Genomic DNA, 15,961 nt, shown 5'->3' with positions numbered 1-15,961 from the left:
CCGTAGTAAAAGGGCGGTACTCCGGGAGAACTCTCGAAGTCAAGTGGTGGCTCGGCAGAAGTTCGAGTCTCAAGTTGTGGTCTGGTAGAATTTTGGGCCTTAGGTGGTGGTCCGATAGAAGTCCGAGACTCATGTGGTAGTCCGGCAGAACTTCGGGCCTCAGATAGTGCACTGGTGGAGCTCGGGGCCTCAAGTGGTGGTCCGACGGAAGTCCGGGCCTCAAGTGGTGGCATGGTGGAGCACTGGGCCTCAAGTGGTGGTCCAGCGGAAGTTCGGGCCTCAAGTGGTGGTACAACAAAACTTCAGGCCTCAGTTGGTGGTTTGGTAAAAGTCTGGACCTCAAGTAATGGTCTGGCAGAAGTTCGGGCTTCAGGTGGTGGCCTGGTGGAGCACAGAGCCTCAAGTGGTGATCTAACAAAAGTCCGGGCATCAGGTGGTGGCCTGGTGGTGCACAAGGACTCAAGTGGTGGCCTGACAGAGCAACGATGTCAGGTGATGGTCCGGCGGAGGTGAGGGCTTCAAGTAGTGGTCCGACGGAGCAACGACGTCAGACGATGTTTCGGCAGAGGCAAGAGCCTCAAGTGGTGGTTCGGCAGAGCAACGACGTCAGGCGGTGGTCCGACGAAGGTGAGAGCTTCAAGCTATGGTTCGGCGGAGCAATGGCGTCAGGCGGTGGTCCGGCGGAGGTGATGGTCTCAAGTGGTGGTCCGGTGGAGCAACGATGTCAGGTAGTGGTCCGACGAAGGTGAGGGCCTCAAGTGGTGGTCTGACGGAAGTTCGATGGTGGTCGAGGAGGAGCGAGGAGGTAAGAGCGATCTTCGATCTCTCTCTTGCTCTCTTGCTTGGATCCTCCCTTTTTCAAGATAAAGGAGGGGTCTATTTATAGATTTCTGGAGTGGCATGGCCTGTAAATAGTTGAGAGAACAAGGGTAAATGGGGAGTGGTTGGATGGACGACCGATGTTGAATCCCTTGAATGTGGACCGTTCGTTAGACATTTAAAGGTCTTAATGATGTCAGAATTCTGTGATCTTGAGCTCATTGGATTCGTCTTGTCAAGCCGCTTGATTCAACTATAAGCACGTTATGTTTTGAAACTGCTTGGTAATCAAAATTGTGGTTTGAACCTTCTGACAACGCTTCTAACCCTTGATTTGGATTCGTTTGGGCTCGGATTTGGTGTCGTTGGGTTCTTATTTTTGAGACGCTTGGTTTGACTATTAGTTTGCTGAAATTGGAGTTTGGATGGTCCCAATTTTAATTTCAGAAGTTTCCAACTTTGATTTTGCATCGAGATCCGTGCCTGATAAAGATTTTTTTTTAATGACATATCAATTATATAATTGATTTTCTTATAATAATAACTTTAATAGAAAAGTTTTTAAAATCACCGATGCCAATTCAAGTTCAAATGAAAAAAATTATGCTGTGAAGTCACCGGCTCAACCCTATCTACTATCAACCCTGTCGATGTTGACCACAAGCTCCCATCAAGATGCTAAGTTTTTTTTTCCCTTCTTATTTTAAATTCCAAATTTTACTAGTAAATCAAACATAAGGAAAATTTCTTAATTGAAGTCCCTTAGCTTGTGAGTCCCTATGTTAGAGGACTTCAATTAAGAAAATTTCTTTTAAGGGTTTAGATTGTCCACTTTTACTTAGCTTTGTTGATGGACAAGTATGAATGGGAACTCCCAACTCGATCTCTTAAGTGGGGTCCAATCAATTACGGGTCAAGATGTTTCTGGATTGGTGCCTCTTCTTGATCAGCTGCGAATCCGAGCTGATATTGGGTGGATACCCGTTCAAAAAAAATCCCTAAGCTTCTCAAAATCAAATAAGCGACGTGTCAAATGCTCACGCTTGCCATTATTACGGCCAGAATTCTCTAAAGCAAACAGTTGGCCCGTAATTCCGTCCGTCCGATCGTTTGATTGTAGCGTTTCGTCCGGCTATCCCGCATCTAACCTTTTTTGTCTTCACATTGTATTTCTATGCACGGGGACTGTACCGTGGACCAGGAAGGGTAGTTTTGTCTTTTCGTCCAAGCTGGTAGGAGGGTCACGTTCGGTGGTCTTATTTGTGGTTCGCTATCCGGTAAGAATAGAGCGCCGGTGGCTTAACCGAGGTTTGGCGAGGTTCGCTGTCCCTATATATAATGAAGAAAGGTCCGAGCCGAGCACTTTTCTTTTCACCAAGGGACAAAACGAAAGATTGAACGCGGCGGAGGGTAGGAATCCAGAGAGGAGATATTGCCTTTCTCGGACGCGAGACCTCCGCCGCCGGAGATGGGTGATTCCGGCAGCTTCGTATCCATTGATGTTGACAGGATTTCGTTCGGCGGGAAGGTATTTTGGTCGTCCTTTTGCGTTCGTTTTTTACGATGCCAGTTGTTATTTGTTAATGATTTAGAAATGGGGAGGAGGAATCCTCGCGTTCTTTTTCCTTCGATTTGTTAGTGTGGGTGTTTTGGATGACGACTCTTTAATCAGAACCCGGGATTCTGGAATAATTGTTGGGTTGGTATTGGAGATGGATTTGGTTTTTTTATTCAGAGTTTTTTGCAGTCTTTTGTTGATGGTTTCTTGATGAAATTTAAGTTTTAATTGGATGTGGTAGATTTGATTTAGCTGTTACCATTGCGCTTTGGCTATGTGGTGGAGGACAATTGAACGCCTATTTGATGGATAATGGCTTTGCGATGATTTGTTCATCGTGGTCTCTGTTTGTAACTTTTTGTAATCCATCATCTGATATTGGAATTCGGGATGTGGTAACTTTGTGTTTCTTTTACTTTTTATCTAAGGTGAACAATGATCGAATATATTTCATTATCTATGTCCATTTGAAAGTTTTAGATTTTTTTTTATGCTATAAGTTATTTTCTATTTATATGCCATTAATTATTGTCGGTGAAGTTGCTGACTGGTTCCTTGCTTATTTTGAGGGTGAACATTAGATGTTATCTTTTTCACAAAGAGAAGTCTTATTTTTGGTCATGGTATCGTGTCTGTTAAAGGCTTAAAGAAGTTATTTCTAATGATTATTATTAGTAGTTATTGAAGTTTTCAGTTGGGCTCATTTGTTTAGAAGATTATGTAACATTATTATTATTATTATTTTGAAGATTATGCAACAATGAGTGTGCACAGAATATGAATTTAGGTTTTGTTGAGGTGGCCCCAAAATCTTTATCTGTTAGTTGCTTCATATCATTTTTGGAATTTATAAGATGGGACTTTTAAAGATATTCATCTTTAGAAGAGCAAAATGAACACTCATCATATATTATAGGTTGATCTTAAAAGTACAATTGCTTGAGTATTGAAGAAGATTAACAAAGGTAAAGCAGTAAGTGATAGTGAGATACCAATGTGATTTGTAGATGATAAAAAAATTATTGTAGTTTGGTTTACAAATATATGTAACATGATCTTAAAGAGCAAGGTTTTATTTGATAATTTTGTGTTGTTTTATGTTGTTAAGTCAACATTACTCGCACTAAATGTACAGGTTAAATTTCAAGAATGCACAGGTTACTCTACTTTTCAGAAATGTGCAGGTTATTCTGCTAGTATTGCTTAAGGTTGTGAAGCCATGGAGGCGATGTAGGCTTTTTAGGTGTTAATTCATTGGATTTATCATATAAGAAAAGGTTTATAAACTAGGACATTGCTTTTTCTGTTAAACCGAGGTGACTAAAAAGAGATTATTTTAGGAGATCTATGTTAAGTGACTAGAAAATCTTCATTTGAATGTTGCTCAAATTACACCATAATGCTTTGTATGAGAACACGCTTACCCATGGCAGCACCATGCTTGCTTCATATCAAAATAGTTTGTTGCGCGCACAAATGAACTAACAGAGCAAAATTTTCTCTCCTGTTTTATTAATACTTCTTCTCTCTAATAAGCTTAATGCCCTTTTTTCCCTTTAATTAGTGCAAAAACAACTACCCATGCCTATAAATGAAAGCATTTGCATTTTTAATTAAAATTTCATGACTTACCTCTTTGACGAGTGGTCTCCTGGAATCCGACACCTTGTGTCCTTCTTTGCTTGTAAATTACCTACAATCCAAATTTCGTACTTTCTATAATTTCTACAATTCATTTTCCAAGAAGTTGAATAAATTCAATTCATCCTATTTAGCAATTTACCTCGTAACCAGATTCTCCCTCATATAACAGATAATTCCTACAATCGGCAAAATCTTCCTTAGAAACTTCTACTACTATTTGGAATTCAATAAAACAACTGAAGAAAACCAAATTAATTACCTCGATTTGTTCCATTCCTTCAATTTGCTTTTCTTCTTCTTAAACCGAAATTGTTTACGACAATTCTGCTTACAAAGCCACTCCAATACTTAGTTGATCCTAGCAACAAAATCCCACTTTTGCTTGTTGCCCACGCTGAAGCCGATCACAGTTTCTTACAGCGAACCCACAGACTGCTTCAATTCTTCATATGGCTACAGATCCTCACACCCGATTACTGCTCGCATCCGCCTTCTGTTACTAATGCCAAACAAACTTATGCTTCACATGCCAACCACCAATAATTCCCCAAACTTCTGACTATTTGCTGCTTGCATGAAATCAAACCGGAAGAACGGAAAAGGGCCCACAACTATAACTGAATTCCAAAACTCACATCCATTGCAAGAACCTATCCGGGCAATAGAATGTTACTTAATTTGATTTAATATTACTTAGTGTTACTTCTAATATTTACTTAACAGTAATTGTTAATATAAGATATAATTCCCTTAAAAAAGTAATTTCTTTACCTGAATTTTGGATATTACACTTTTTGGCTACAATACTTCTAAACTTTGCATGATATTCAAACACACCACAGTTGCCATGTTTGTTATTCTTAAATTGATCATGTAATTGGTCTTGATATTTAATGAATGGAAAATTTAATTTTCTTTACATTTCATATCAATTCAGGTTGATTTTATAAATTCAATGTCAAAATTCGTTGAAATTACTACTCACTTCAAATTAAGGAATATAAATTTGAAGCTCATGAGAATCATTGTCATAATTGTCTATAATCATAGCTTACCCTATGTTATTTATATTGCTTCATGTTAATTGATTGACCAAGTTATTATGTCTTTCTTCTTGTTGACATGATGAAATTCATGTTTGCTCAAATTGAATTTACCTCAAGTCAAATTTGTAATCTTCAATTTCAAGTTTATGCTGACTCACTCTAATTTAACTTAATATTGCTTGCATTGGCAACAAACCACTTACAAAACTGAAACAAATCTTGCCTTTTTGAAGTGCTCAATTCCTATAGAAACAATCACAAATCATTGGCTGGAAGTTCCACATCACTTTTTTGTTTGAAATTTTTGTGAGTTTCGATAGTAGATTGGTTCAACTTTCTTGTTTTGTTAACTTGAACATTTATTTTGTCCGAATCTAATCAATGTTGATTGCTTCTGTTGGTGGGCTCTATGACATAAAAAGTGGTAGTTTTTTTCCCCAGAAGGTGTTAACTGGTACCAAATCTTAATGAGGAATATGATCAAAAGAGTTTCGAGCTCTAGAGAATCATGATTTGAGGTATTTTATTCTAGCTAGGTCTTGTGAAGATACTTATGAGGCGACCAAATCCAATTGAGAATTGCAATAAAGAAGAGTACGACATGAATGAAAAAGCTCTTTATGATCAAGTTATGTGTGGGGGAATGAGGCCTTAATATAAGTCTTGGAGGAAAAAGTTATGAATGGATTTTGGCTCAAGATAAACTCTTTGTACATGGCTATGACCCCTAACAAAAATTTTATTAGAAATAAATAATATATTTAATACATATGCAAGTAGGAATATTTATTTAATCATACTTTAATGGGTTTAATTCATTATAAGAGGTTTAAGAAATGCATATGTATGGTAGATATGCGAATCAAATTTTGTTACTTTTGTTGTTCTTTAGTTAATTCTTGTAAGCATTTTTATAAAACTATATATGATAGAGATATAATTAGCTTATATTATTTTTTTCAAATTTGTTTTGTATTATGAAAGGATTGTGTATCGTAGGCTTGTAAGGGATGATATTACTCTTTTTGGGAAGCATTTTGAGAAAAAGGTAAACCTCTAACATTGGTGAAAGTAATTATCTAGGCAAGTACAATGATGCTGCTTCTAGTGCAAAAAAAAAAAAAAGACTCTCAGGGAGATTATCAAACTTCAAGGGGAATGATCATGCTAGTGTCAAAACCAGGGAGGATAGGTCTATAAAAGCTAGGATGATTGCATATTGATTAGGTATAAATCTTGGTGATACTCTTTTGATGATGGTTGAAAATAGATATAATGATTAGTGAATTTTTTTAGTCAAGCTTATTTGGATCATATATGTCTTCATAAGAAATTATTTTTCACTTATAAGCCATGTACAATTAATTGGCTATATTTATATAAGAAATAATGTGGTGCACAATACAATTGTTTTTTTTTTGCATAAGTTGATGCATGTTGGTGTGATTAAGATATTGATCACAACCAGATATATAGTAAACCTCAAGATAAATCTTATATCTTTGAGTGTTCTTAATAGAGTTGAAATTTGATTCTTAAGAGATGCTGAATTTCTTATTGATCGCAAGAGTTTATTTACTGTCATGAAAAGAAAAAAAACAAGTCGTTGGATTTTATGTTTTAAGATACAAATTTAGCAAGAGTTGTTTTAATTTCATCAGCATTTATGTTGGAGCACATGACTTGGGAAACAAAAAGAAAATTGACATCATGGATGTAGTTCAAATTTTGGAAGAAAAGATGGCAAATGTTGTGAGGAACTGAGGATGACTATTGAATTTGATTAGGTGGATATTTCTCATGTCACATGGTCTTCCCTAATGTTAGATTGAGGAGGAATTCACTTATGGAGCTTGAAGCTCTTAGTATGGACTATGGAGAGGAATCACAAAAGAGTTTCAAAATATACTACACAAACTTGAGTTAAAGACAAGATCATTAGGATGCCCCAAGTTTGCCCTTGTATATTGATTGCTCTTGTTAGGATAAGCATAAAATTCAAAATAGATAAATTTATGGTGACATATAAGTTTATTTGAACCATATTTGATTTAAATGCTCACCTCCTTAAATTCCTATATATTGATGGAGGAGAAGAGAAGTTGGTTATTTGTACGGCGTTGTGCTAGGATCTTTTTTTATTTACCTTGCGATGCCTTCTATAGGAAAATAGAAAGGAAATGCTTGGGTTGTATGATAGTGAGAGAGAGAGAGAGAGAGAGAGAGAACCCTAGGTGAGGGTGAGCTCAGTACCCACCGGTCATTAGAGAAGTCTGTGGCTCGCGGCTTATCTTCTTCTTCCCCTTTCTTTTATCCCCACCGGCCGACCCCCTATTTGCCTCCCAATTCGCCGACCGCACCCTCCCATTGCCCCAACCGCCGGCCACCTTCCCACCATCATCCAATCCCTTGACCCCAAAGCCTTCCCCACCCTAACCGCCGGCCAAGCCCTCACAACCGCCGACCAAACTCCTTTTCCCAAGCTACACCGCCGGCCACATCCCCTTTTTCGCATTAATGATGAGCTCAATCATCATTATTATTTACCTAAACTAGCCTAAGTAATTTGAGAAATAAATTATCTCAATTTGAAATTCAAATTTTGAATTTCAAATAATTTCCTAAATTAATAAAAGCTAAATTAGGAAAGTTTTAAATCTAAATCCAATTTGATTTTAAATTGAATTTGATTTAATTATCTTTTCCTAAATTAGAGATCTCATTTAGGAAGCTCTTAATTCTCTTCCCAAACCCCACCTCCCTCTCTCTAGATGCCGCCGGCCCCCCTAGATTCCACCTCCCTTTGTTTTCTTTTTTAATCCCTAAACCCTACTTGAATTTGAACTCAATTTCAAATTCATTTCCCTCCAAAATCACTTAAACCTGAAATTAATTTCGGATTTATTGAGATTTCCCCAACCCAAACCTAAACCTAACGTAATCCACAAACTCCCCGCGCCCCTCTCTCCTTGGCCGACCCCTCCTCTCCCCTTATTTCTCTTGGAAATCCTAATTCTTTCTTGAGTTTTAGAGCAAAGAAGAGAAGACAAACTTTCTCCTCCCATCTACCATTAGTGCATGGCTGACCTTGAGGTTGACCACGGATTCGTATGCAACGCTCAAGGAAAATCGACATCTTGCAATCCCCTTTCTTTGATGCAGACTGAGAATACGAGGATTCAGTGGAAAGCTACATAAATCGCATACTCTATCATCTCGCCGAGAAGATTGACGAGCAACGACCAACAGAACATTGGCAAATCTTATGTCGACCATCAACTTCCCCTCCGGCTAATTCTTCAGCGGACAATATCTTACGCGTCACTTATCTTGTGATGGCATCACTAGGGTAACTTCTACCCTTTCTCCGCTAAACTCCAATTTCAAGAGCGAGAGTGAGGGAACTCAGGATGAACACTTCTCGTTGTTACGCCGTGGATTTATTTCATTGCCATTAGTTTTACTTCCTTATTTTGTTGTTACTTGCAAGTATCTTGTTAATCTCATTTGTAATCGCTTGCTATTACATAAACTTCTAATGGAAATTTCTAAGAATCTAACTTGGTGAAACATAAGTTTACAATTAGCAAGGTTAAAGTTCAAATTATTATTAAGTTCCAAAAGCAATTCTTGTTTACTTACATGTTTCACATAATCTTGGTATCAAAGCATGGCTCATGTAGTAGCATGTGTTAGGATTTGAATTAGAGTTTGTCCTAGCATCATTTAAACTTAATTCTTGCAAAACACTTTATTTAGAAGCTTTACTCTCTAGCATTGTTTGCTGTCCACTGCATTTTTACATCATTTAGAAGGCATTAGGTGCATTGTCATATAGAGTTAGGTGCTGCCCGTTATACCTTAGTATCCCTAATTATCACCTAGCATATCCCAATGGACCCGGAACAAATTCAGCAAACTTTAGATCTAATCATAGGACAACTTGGAACCGTTACCCAACAGATTAGAGAGACCCAAGTTGACTTAACTGAATTCCGCCATCAAGTTGAGGAACGTCTTGATCACATAGAAAGGATAGGAAACGAGCCTCTTTACACTCCATCTCGACCAAGTCCACCAAGGAACGTCTTGATCACATAGAAAGGATAGGAAACGAGCCTCTTTACACTCCATCTTGTTCAAATATCATTTCCCCATTTCCCATCTTGATAACATGTTAGACATGATGATCGGATCCACCCTATTTTCTAAAATTGATCTTAAGAGCGGTTATCATCAAAGTAGTGGGATAAAGGCTTGTTGTTGTTGTTGTTGTTGATCTTAAGAGCGGTTATCATCAGATTAGGATCAGTCTTGGAGACTAATGGAAGACTGCATTTAAAACTAAAGATGGACTTTACGAATGGACGGTTATGCCTTTTGGTCTGAGTAACGCATCGAGTATATTTATGAGAGTTATGACCCAAGTCCTCAAACCCTTCTTAGGAAAATACGTAGTATCTACTTTGATGATATTATAATATATGGTAATTCCGTGGATCAACATCTAAATCACTTAAAATAAGTTTGTGGTGTTTTGAGGAAAGAGCAGTTATATGCTAATCCTAAGAAGTTCATGTTTCTCACTAATAATGTGACTTTCCTTGGATTTATCATATCCTCTCAAGGTATATTCGCTGACCCTGAGAAAATACGAGCAATTAATGAGTGACCTAAACAAAAAAATATCATAGGTGTTAGGAGTTTTTATGAATTGACCATATTCTATTGGAGGTTTATTAGAAATTTTAGTACTATAGTTGCCCCAATAATGGATTGCCTAAAGAAGGGAGAATTTCAGTGGACCACTGCCCCCCTTCGAAGAAATCAAGAAGCGTATGGTAGAAGCCCCGATTATGATACTACCCAACTTTTCTAGAGACTTCGAAATAACATCCGACGCTTCTGGCATTGGTATTGGTGGAGTCTTATCCTAAGAAGGACACTCGGTCGCTTACTTCAGCGAGAAATTGAATGACATTAGGCAACGATACTCCACCTACGACAAAGAGTTTTATGCCATTATTTAGTCCCTTAAGTATTGGAGACATTACCTACTCCCTCAAGAGTTTGTTATTTTTTCGAATCATGAGGCGTTGCGATACATTAATTCCCAAAAGAAACTCAATGCCTGACATGGTCGTTGAGTTGAATTCCTACAAGAGCATGCTTACACGATCAGACATAAAGCAGGATCCGAAAATAAAGCAGCTGATGCTTTAAGCCGCCGAATCATGGTTACTCGTGAGATGAGGGCTGAAGTTATTGGATATGAGGCCTGAAGTTATTGGATTTGAGCGCATTAAAGAAGATTACAAAGATTGTCCAAACTTTAAGGATACTTATCTGCTATTAATGACTGGAAGTAAACGTATAATCCATGATTTCTTCTTGGACAATGGATATTTATTCAAATCCCAAAAGCTCTACATCTCCAATACGTCTCTTCGTGAATACCTCGTTTGGGAATTACATGCTGGTGGATTAGCTGGACTTTTGGTCAAACCAAAACTATCGCGGCTGTTGAAAATTGATTTTATTAGTCTAATCTTAAGCGTGATGTTAGTAGGTTAGTAAAACGGTGTCACACCTGTCAGTTGGTCAAACAAAGAAAGCAAAACACTGGCCTCTATGCACCACTCCCCGTACCCAACTGCCCCTGGCAAGACGTGAGTATGGATTTCATCCTTGGACTACCCAAGACCATTAGGAAGCATGATTATGTCTGTGTGGTAGTTAACCGATTCTCAAAAATGGCACACTTCATTTCTTGTTCCAAGACTTTTGACGCCTTTAGCATTGCAAAACTATATTTCGATGAGGTAGTTAGACTTCACGGCCTTCCTAAAACCATAGTGTCAAATAGAGACGTTAAGTTCACTAGCTATTTTTTAAAGACTTTATTGCACAAAATGAGTATCAAACTATAATTTTCAATTGCCTTTTACCCACAAACCGATGGGTAAATAGAAGTAGTGAATAGGAGCTTAGGCCACCTCCTCAGGACCCTAGTAGGTGAACACATTCGAGATTGGGATTCCAAGTTACATATACCTGAGTTCGCTTATAACAAGTCTATGAATTGAACCACGGGTCTGAGTCCAGCTAAAATTGTGTTCTCGTACCAACCTAGACAACCTATAGACTTAATCCCTATGGGTCCTAAGTATAAAGCATCTGAGTTTGCATTTGCATCACATCAACAAGAATTGCATAAGAAAATTAATAAAAAAATTGAACAAAACAATGATAACTATAAACTAAAGAAACATTCAAAAAATTTGAAGTTGGAGACTTTGTAATGGTTCAGATTTGTCCAAAGTGGTTCCCATAAGGGACTGTTAAAAAGTTACATGCGAGAAGCGTATGACCTTTCAAAATAGCATCAAAAATAAATAGTAACACTTATGTGCTAGACCTTCATGAAGGTTTTAACATTAATCCTACGTTTAACATCAAAGATCTAGTAGCCTTTGAGGGTCCAGAGTTAAACTTCTTTAATCTACTAAATAATGAGCCTCGTGTGAACCTACCTTGTTAGAGCTCTAGCTTACCTCCACTCCCAAACATCCCTATTTTACCCAATGCGGAGAAGGTTGAGGCAATACTTAGTGATGAGATTATTTCCACTTAAGACGGTGCTGCCAAAGGTAGTTCAATGGACAGGAAAATCGAAGACGGAGAACACGTGGATTGACCACGAGGAGCTGCAGAGATTGTACCCTAATCTGTTTGACTGGGTCGAGCTTTCTCCCACCTGGGGAGAATGATGTGGACATCAGCCAGATATTTCGACATGTGTACCATCGACGGAATCATAGATCGACGGCTACCATTCAAAGTCTTTACTTTTGATTATTTATGTTTTATTTATTTTGCATTTCAGTTTTTCTAGTTTACCCATATGGGTAATGAGTTCTTATTGTAGCCCTGAGGGCATTTGAGTCTTTCTTCTTTTCTTTATTATTGAGGCCTATATATAGAGGTCTTTTGCTTTGTAAGAGATTAATGAATGATTCAATAAAATTTGATATTTGTCTTCTTCTTGTGTGTGCACTAGAGAGAAGAGAGAACCCTAGGTGAGGGTGAGCGCAATACCCGCTAGTCATTGGAAAAGTCTGTGGCTCACGACTTATCTTCTTCTTCCCCTTTCTTTTCTCCCCACCGGCCGACCCCCCATTTGCCTCCCCAAGCCGCCAATCATACCCTACCACTGCGCCAATCGCCGCCACCTTCCCACCATCATCCAATCCCTTGACCCCAAGGCCTTCCCCACCCTAACCGCCGGCCAAGCCCTCACAACCGTCGGCCAAACTCCTTTTCCCAAGCTACACCGTCGGCCACATCCCCTTTTTCGCATTAATGATGAGCTCATTCATCATTATTATTTACCTAAACCCCTCTCCTTGGTCGGCCCCTCCTCTCCCCTTGTTTCTCTTGGAAACCCTAATTCTTTCATGAGTTTTAAAGCAAAGAAGATAAGACAAACTTCCTCCTCCCATCTACCATTAGTGCATGGCCGTCCCTGAGATCGAACCATGGATTTGTATACAATGCTCAGGGAGAAATTGACATCTTGCAATCCCCTTTTTTGATCCAGACTGGGAATACGAGGATTCAGTGGAAAGCTATGTAAATCGCATACTCTTTCATCTCGCTGAGACGATTGACGAGCAACGACCAATGGAACATTGGCAAATCGTCGTCTGACCATCAACTTGCTCTCCTCCGGCTGCTTCTCCGGCGGACAATACCTTATGCGTCACTTTTCTTGTGGTGGTATCACTAGGGTTACTTCTACCCTTTCTCCACTAAACCCCAATTTCAAGAGCGAACTTAGGGTAAACAATTATCGTTGTTACGCCGTGGATTTTTGTTTCATTGCCATTAGTTTTACTTTCTTATTTTGTTGTTAATTGCAAGTATCTTGTTAATCTCATTTGTAATCGCTTGTTATTAGATAAACTTCTAACGGAAATTTCTAAGAATCTATTTTGGTGAAACATAAGTTTACAATTAGCAAGATTAAAGTTCAAATTATTATTAAGTTCCAAAAGCAATTCTTGTTTACTTACATATTTCACATGACAAGATGTCTGACCATGTTGTTATGTAAATGATGACTCATTGAATGCAAATTTATTTGTTATTTAATCCTTAATGTGAGAGTTTTCTACATGAGACACATTGATCATATATAATCATTTTGTTTTGAAAATTTGGCTCATTAGAGTGAGCCATGTAATTTTTTTTATTTGAAAAATTGATTATCATATGATTAATTTTAGATTGTTTACATGTTAATTGATAGAAAAAGTAGTTTTATTCTAAAAGCCTATCGTATCATAAGTTCAAGCTAATCCCATTCCAAACAAGTGAAGAAATTTGAAAAAAAAAGGCATGCATTTTTAATATGCATTCAAAGTAAACAATCAATCACATGTATAAATCAATCATAGAAAAGTAAAGTCCAGTCAAATTATTACAATTTAGGGAATGTAATAAAAAAAAGTGGCAACTAAATTGTCTGTCTTATACAACCCAGTAACAATTAAGACTTGATTTGTGTGTCGTCAAATTTGAGCTTATGGTGCATTCAAGGCTTCACCAAGGAAGTTCATCCTTCTAGTTCACCACTCCGGTAATTATACCGCACAGGTCCAAACAACTTCTTAAGCCTATTAATTATATTTTAAAATGCAAAAGATTTAAGCTTGTAAAACAAGAGGAGGTTAGTAAGCAGTTCATAGTATATGAATGAAAATCATCAAATATTTGCTGATCCTTGGAATGCCAAGTCAGCTTCTACTCTATTGTTCATGTATCTTTAGGGGTTTTAAACAACACTTATAAACGATCATAATTTATTTGCCCTCTTTTGGGCATGACCACATGCAAATATATATCCTAACCACTTAAGTGTAATAGCCACAATGTAGACAATTCAATAAGCATCACAACATATAGATCAAACACATGAAAGAAAAATCCTAATTCTTATATGGATGTCTATGGGTTGTGCATCTAAGTGTGTGCTGGCTTGTGTAATATGTCAGACTATAAGTGGTATCTAATTTTATTATGGAATGGAGGATATTTAAATTTAATCCATAGGTGATCCTATCTTAAGTTATTTGTGACTTGAACTTTTATGTAATTTTTTAATTATTTCATATTTACAAGGTTATAAAGAACTCATAGAGCAACTACTTGCTTTGGGGAATGCATGTTACTCATGGAATTCTAAGATCTAATGTTGTAGATATTCCACATTTTGGGGTGGAATGATTTATCATTGCCAAAAAAGTTTGCTAAGTAATTTTTTAAGGTTTTTTTAGAGTTCTCTTAGTATTTTGATAAAATATAGATGTTTATCTAATAGGGTAAGGTAAACTTGTCTAAGGGTTTGATGTAGGATTTTATTAAATTCACCTAATTTGGTGAGGTGAATTTCAAGAGAAATAGACTCCTAAGGTAAATCTTGTAGCTTGTGTTTTAATTGTCATGAGAGGGAGATATCCTTTATTTTTGTTTAAATGAAAGAAACCTGGAGTGGAGCTAAGGGAAGATGTTATCTATTTGATTGGACCAAATAAATAGACTTTGCAAGCTTCTATAATTTATATCAATTTTGTCATGATACATGTCTTAGGAGAATCCAAAGGTCAATATTGGCATGATTTACAAATCCTAAAATGTGCATTGAGTGACTTGCGTTCTGGATGATTAATCATTATCACTCTTAGTCATTTAAATTGAAAGTGCAAAGCATACTTAAATAATTTGGAAACATGTAGGGATTTGATTTGTTGGTCCTTGAAGATCCCCATCTATCTCAAATTTGCTTCACAAATTAAATGAGCATATTCAACAATCTCCCAACTATTTTAGAAATGATTTACCCTAAATCCTGCTCCTAATCGAGGAGATCCTGTGATTTGACAGAAATGCAGTGACACTGGCTATGAATTTCAAGATAATATCGGCATTGGATTTAAATTACTTGATTTGGAAGCTAATTGGGTTTTAATTGAATCAATTAGGCTTGAATTGAGTTTGAAGTGATTTCGATTTGGTTCGATTTGAGTTGGTCCGAGTTGATTTGATTTAATTTGGGTTCAATTAAAGTCGATTTAGGTTTAATTGAGTCGATTGTACCCAATCAGTCATGCATTGGAGGAGTGTTGGGGCACAAGTCCAATGAACCGACCTGCATCATTGTTCCATACAGGCTCTCATATGAGAACAAACCATGAAAAATCACTGAATTTTCACAAGTTTACAAAGTGGATAGCAAACATATGAGTTTTTTTAGAGCGAAAATGAAGTTTCTACAAGTCCCTATGGGTTTGGGAGGCATCATACACACAACTAATGGTCGATAAGCCTAGGACTTTCTAAATTTAAAGGATTTATCTCACTCGAGCTAGTGTCCAGCGGTTCTGACTGTAACACCTTTACCTTGAAGAGGTAAAGGCGATTCATCTCGGATCGAGTTGAATTGGATTCGACTAGGCTCGGTTGAGTTGGATCGACTTAATTAAACTCAAATCAACTTAAATCGAACTCAAATCAAATTTAATGAACCCAAATTAAATTGAATTGACTCAAATCAATCCAAATCAAACTCAATTCAAGCCTAATTGATTCAATTTAAACCCAATCAGCTTCCAATCAAGAGATTTAAATCCAATGGTGGTACCTTAAAATTCGAAGCTTGTGCCGCTGACTTTCCCTCAAATCGAGGTATCTCCTCAATTAGGAGTGATTTGGGCGGCTATAGCAGAGATCGAGTGGGGAGAAGCATTCAATTTTTTCACTTCTATGTGCGTCCAAATCGAGAGAGGGAGAGAGAGAGAGAGAGAGAGAGAGAGAGAGAGAGAGAGAGAGAGAG

General features: G+C 37.5%; 1 protein-coding gene across 2 annotated transcripts in view; it reads left to right on the top strand.

Annotated features, from left to right (window-relative positions):
- Positions 1-2,138: 2,138 nt before the first annotated feature.
- Positions 2,139-15,961, top strand: part of LOC110105648 (protein NDL1) — a gene marked incomplete in the record, with an annotated part of 19,790 nt that continues 5,967 nt past the window's right edge. Inside the window, 1 exon segment of one of the 2 annotated variants that reach the window (XM_020835238.2) lies at positions 2,139-2,347. In XM_020835238.2, the coding sequence (XP_020690897.1) occupies positions 2,288-2,347 (60 nt within the window). 2 annotated transcript variants of the gene reach the window in all.

The sequence above is a fragment of the Dendrobium catenatum genome, unplaced genomic scaffold (genome assembly GCF_001605985.2).
Source record: "Dendrobium catenatum unplaced genomic scaffold, ASM160598v2 fragScaff_scaffold_671, whole genome shotgun sequence".
NCBI classification, from domain to species: Eukaryota; Viridiplantae; Streptophyta; class Magnoliopsida; order Asparagales; family Orchidaceae; genus Dendrobium; species Dendrobium catenatum.
Note: the sequence above shows the minus strand (reverse complement) of the source record. Positions and strands in the feature narration are given on the sequence as shown.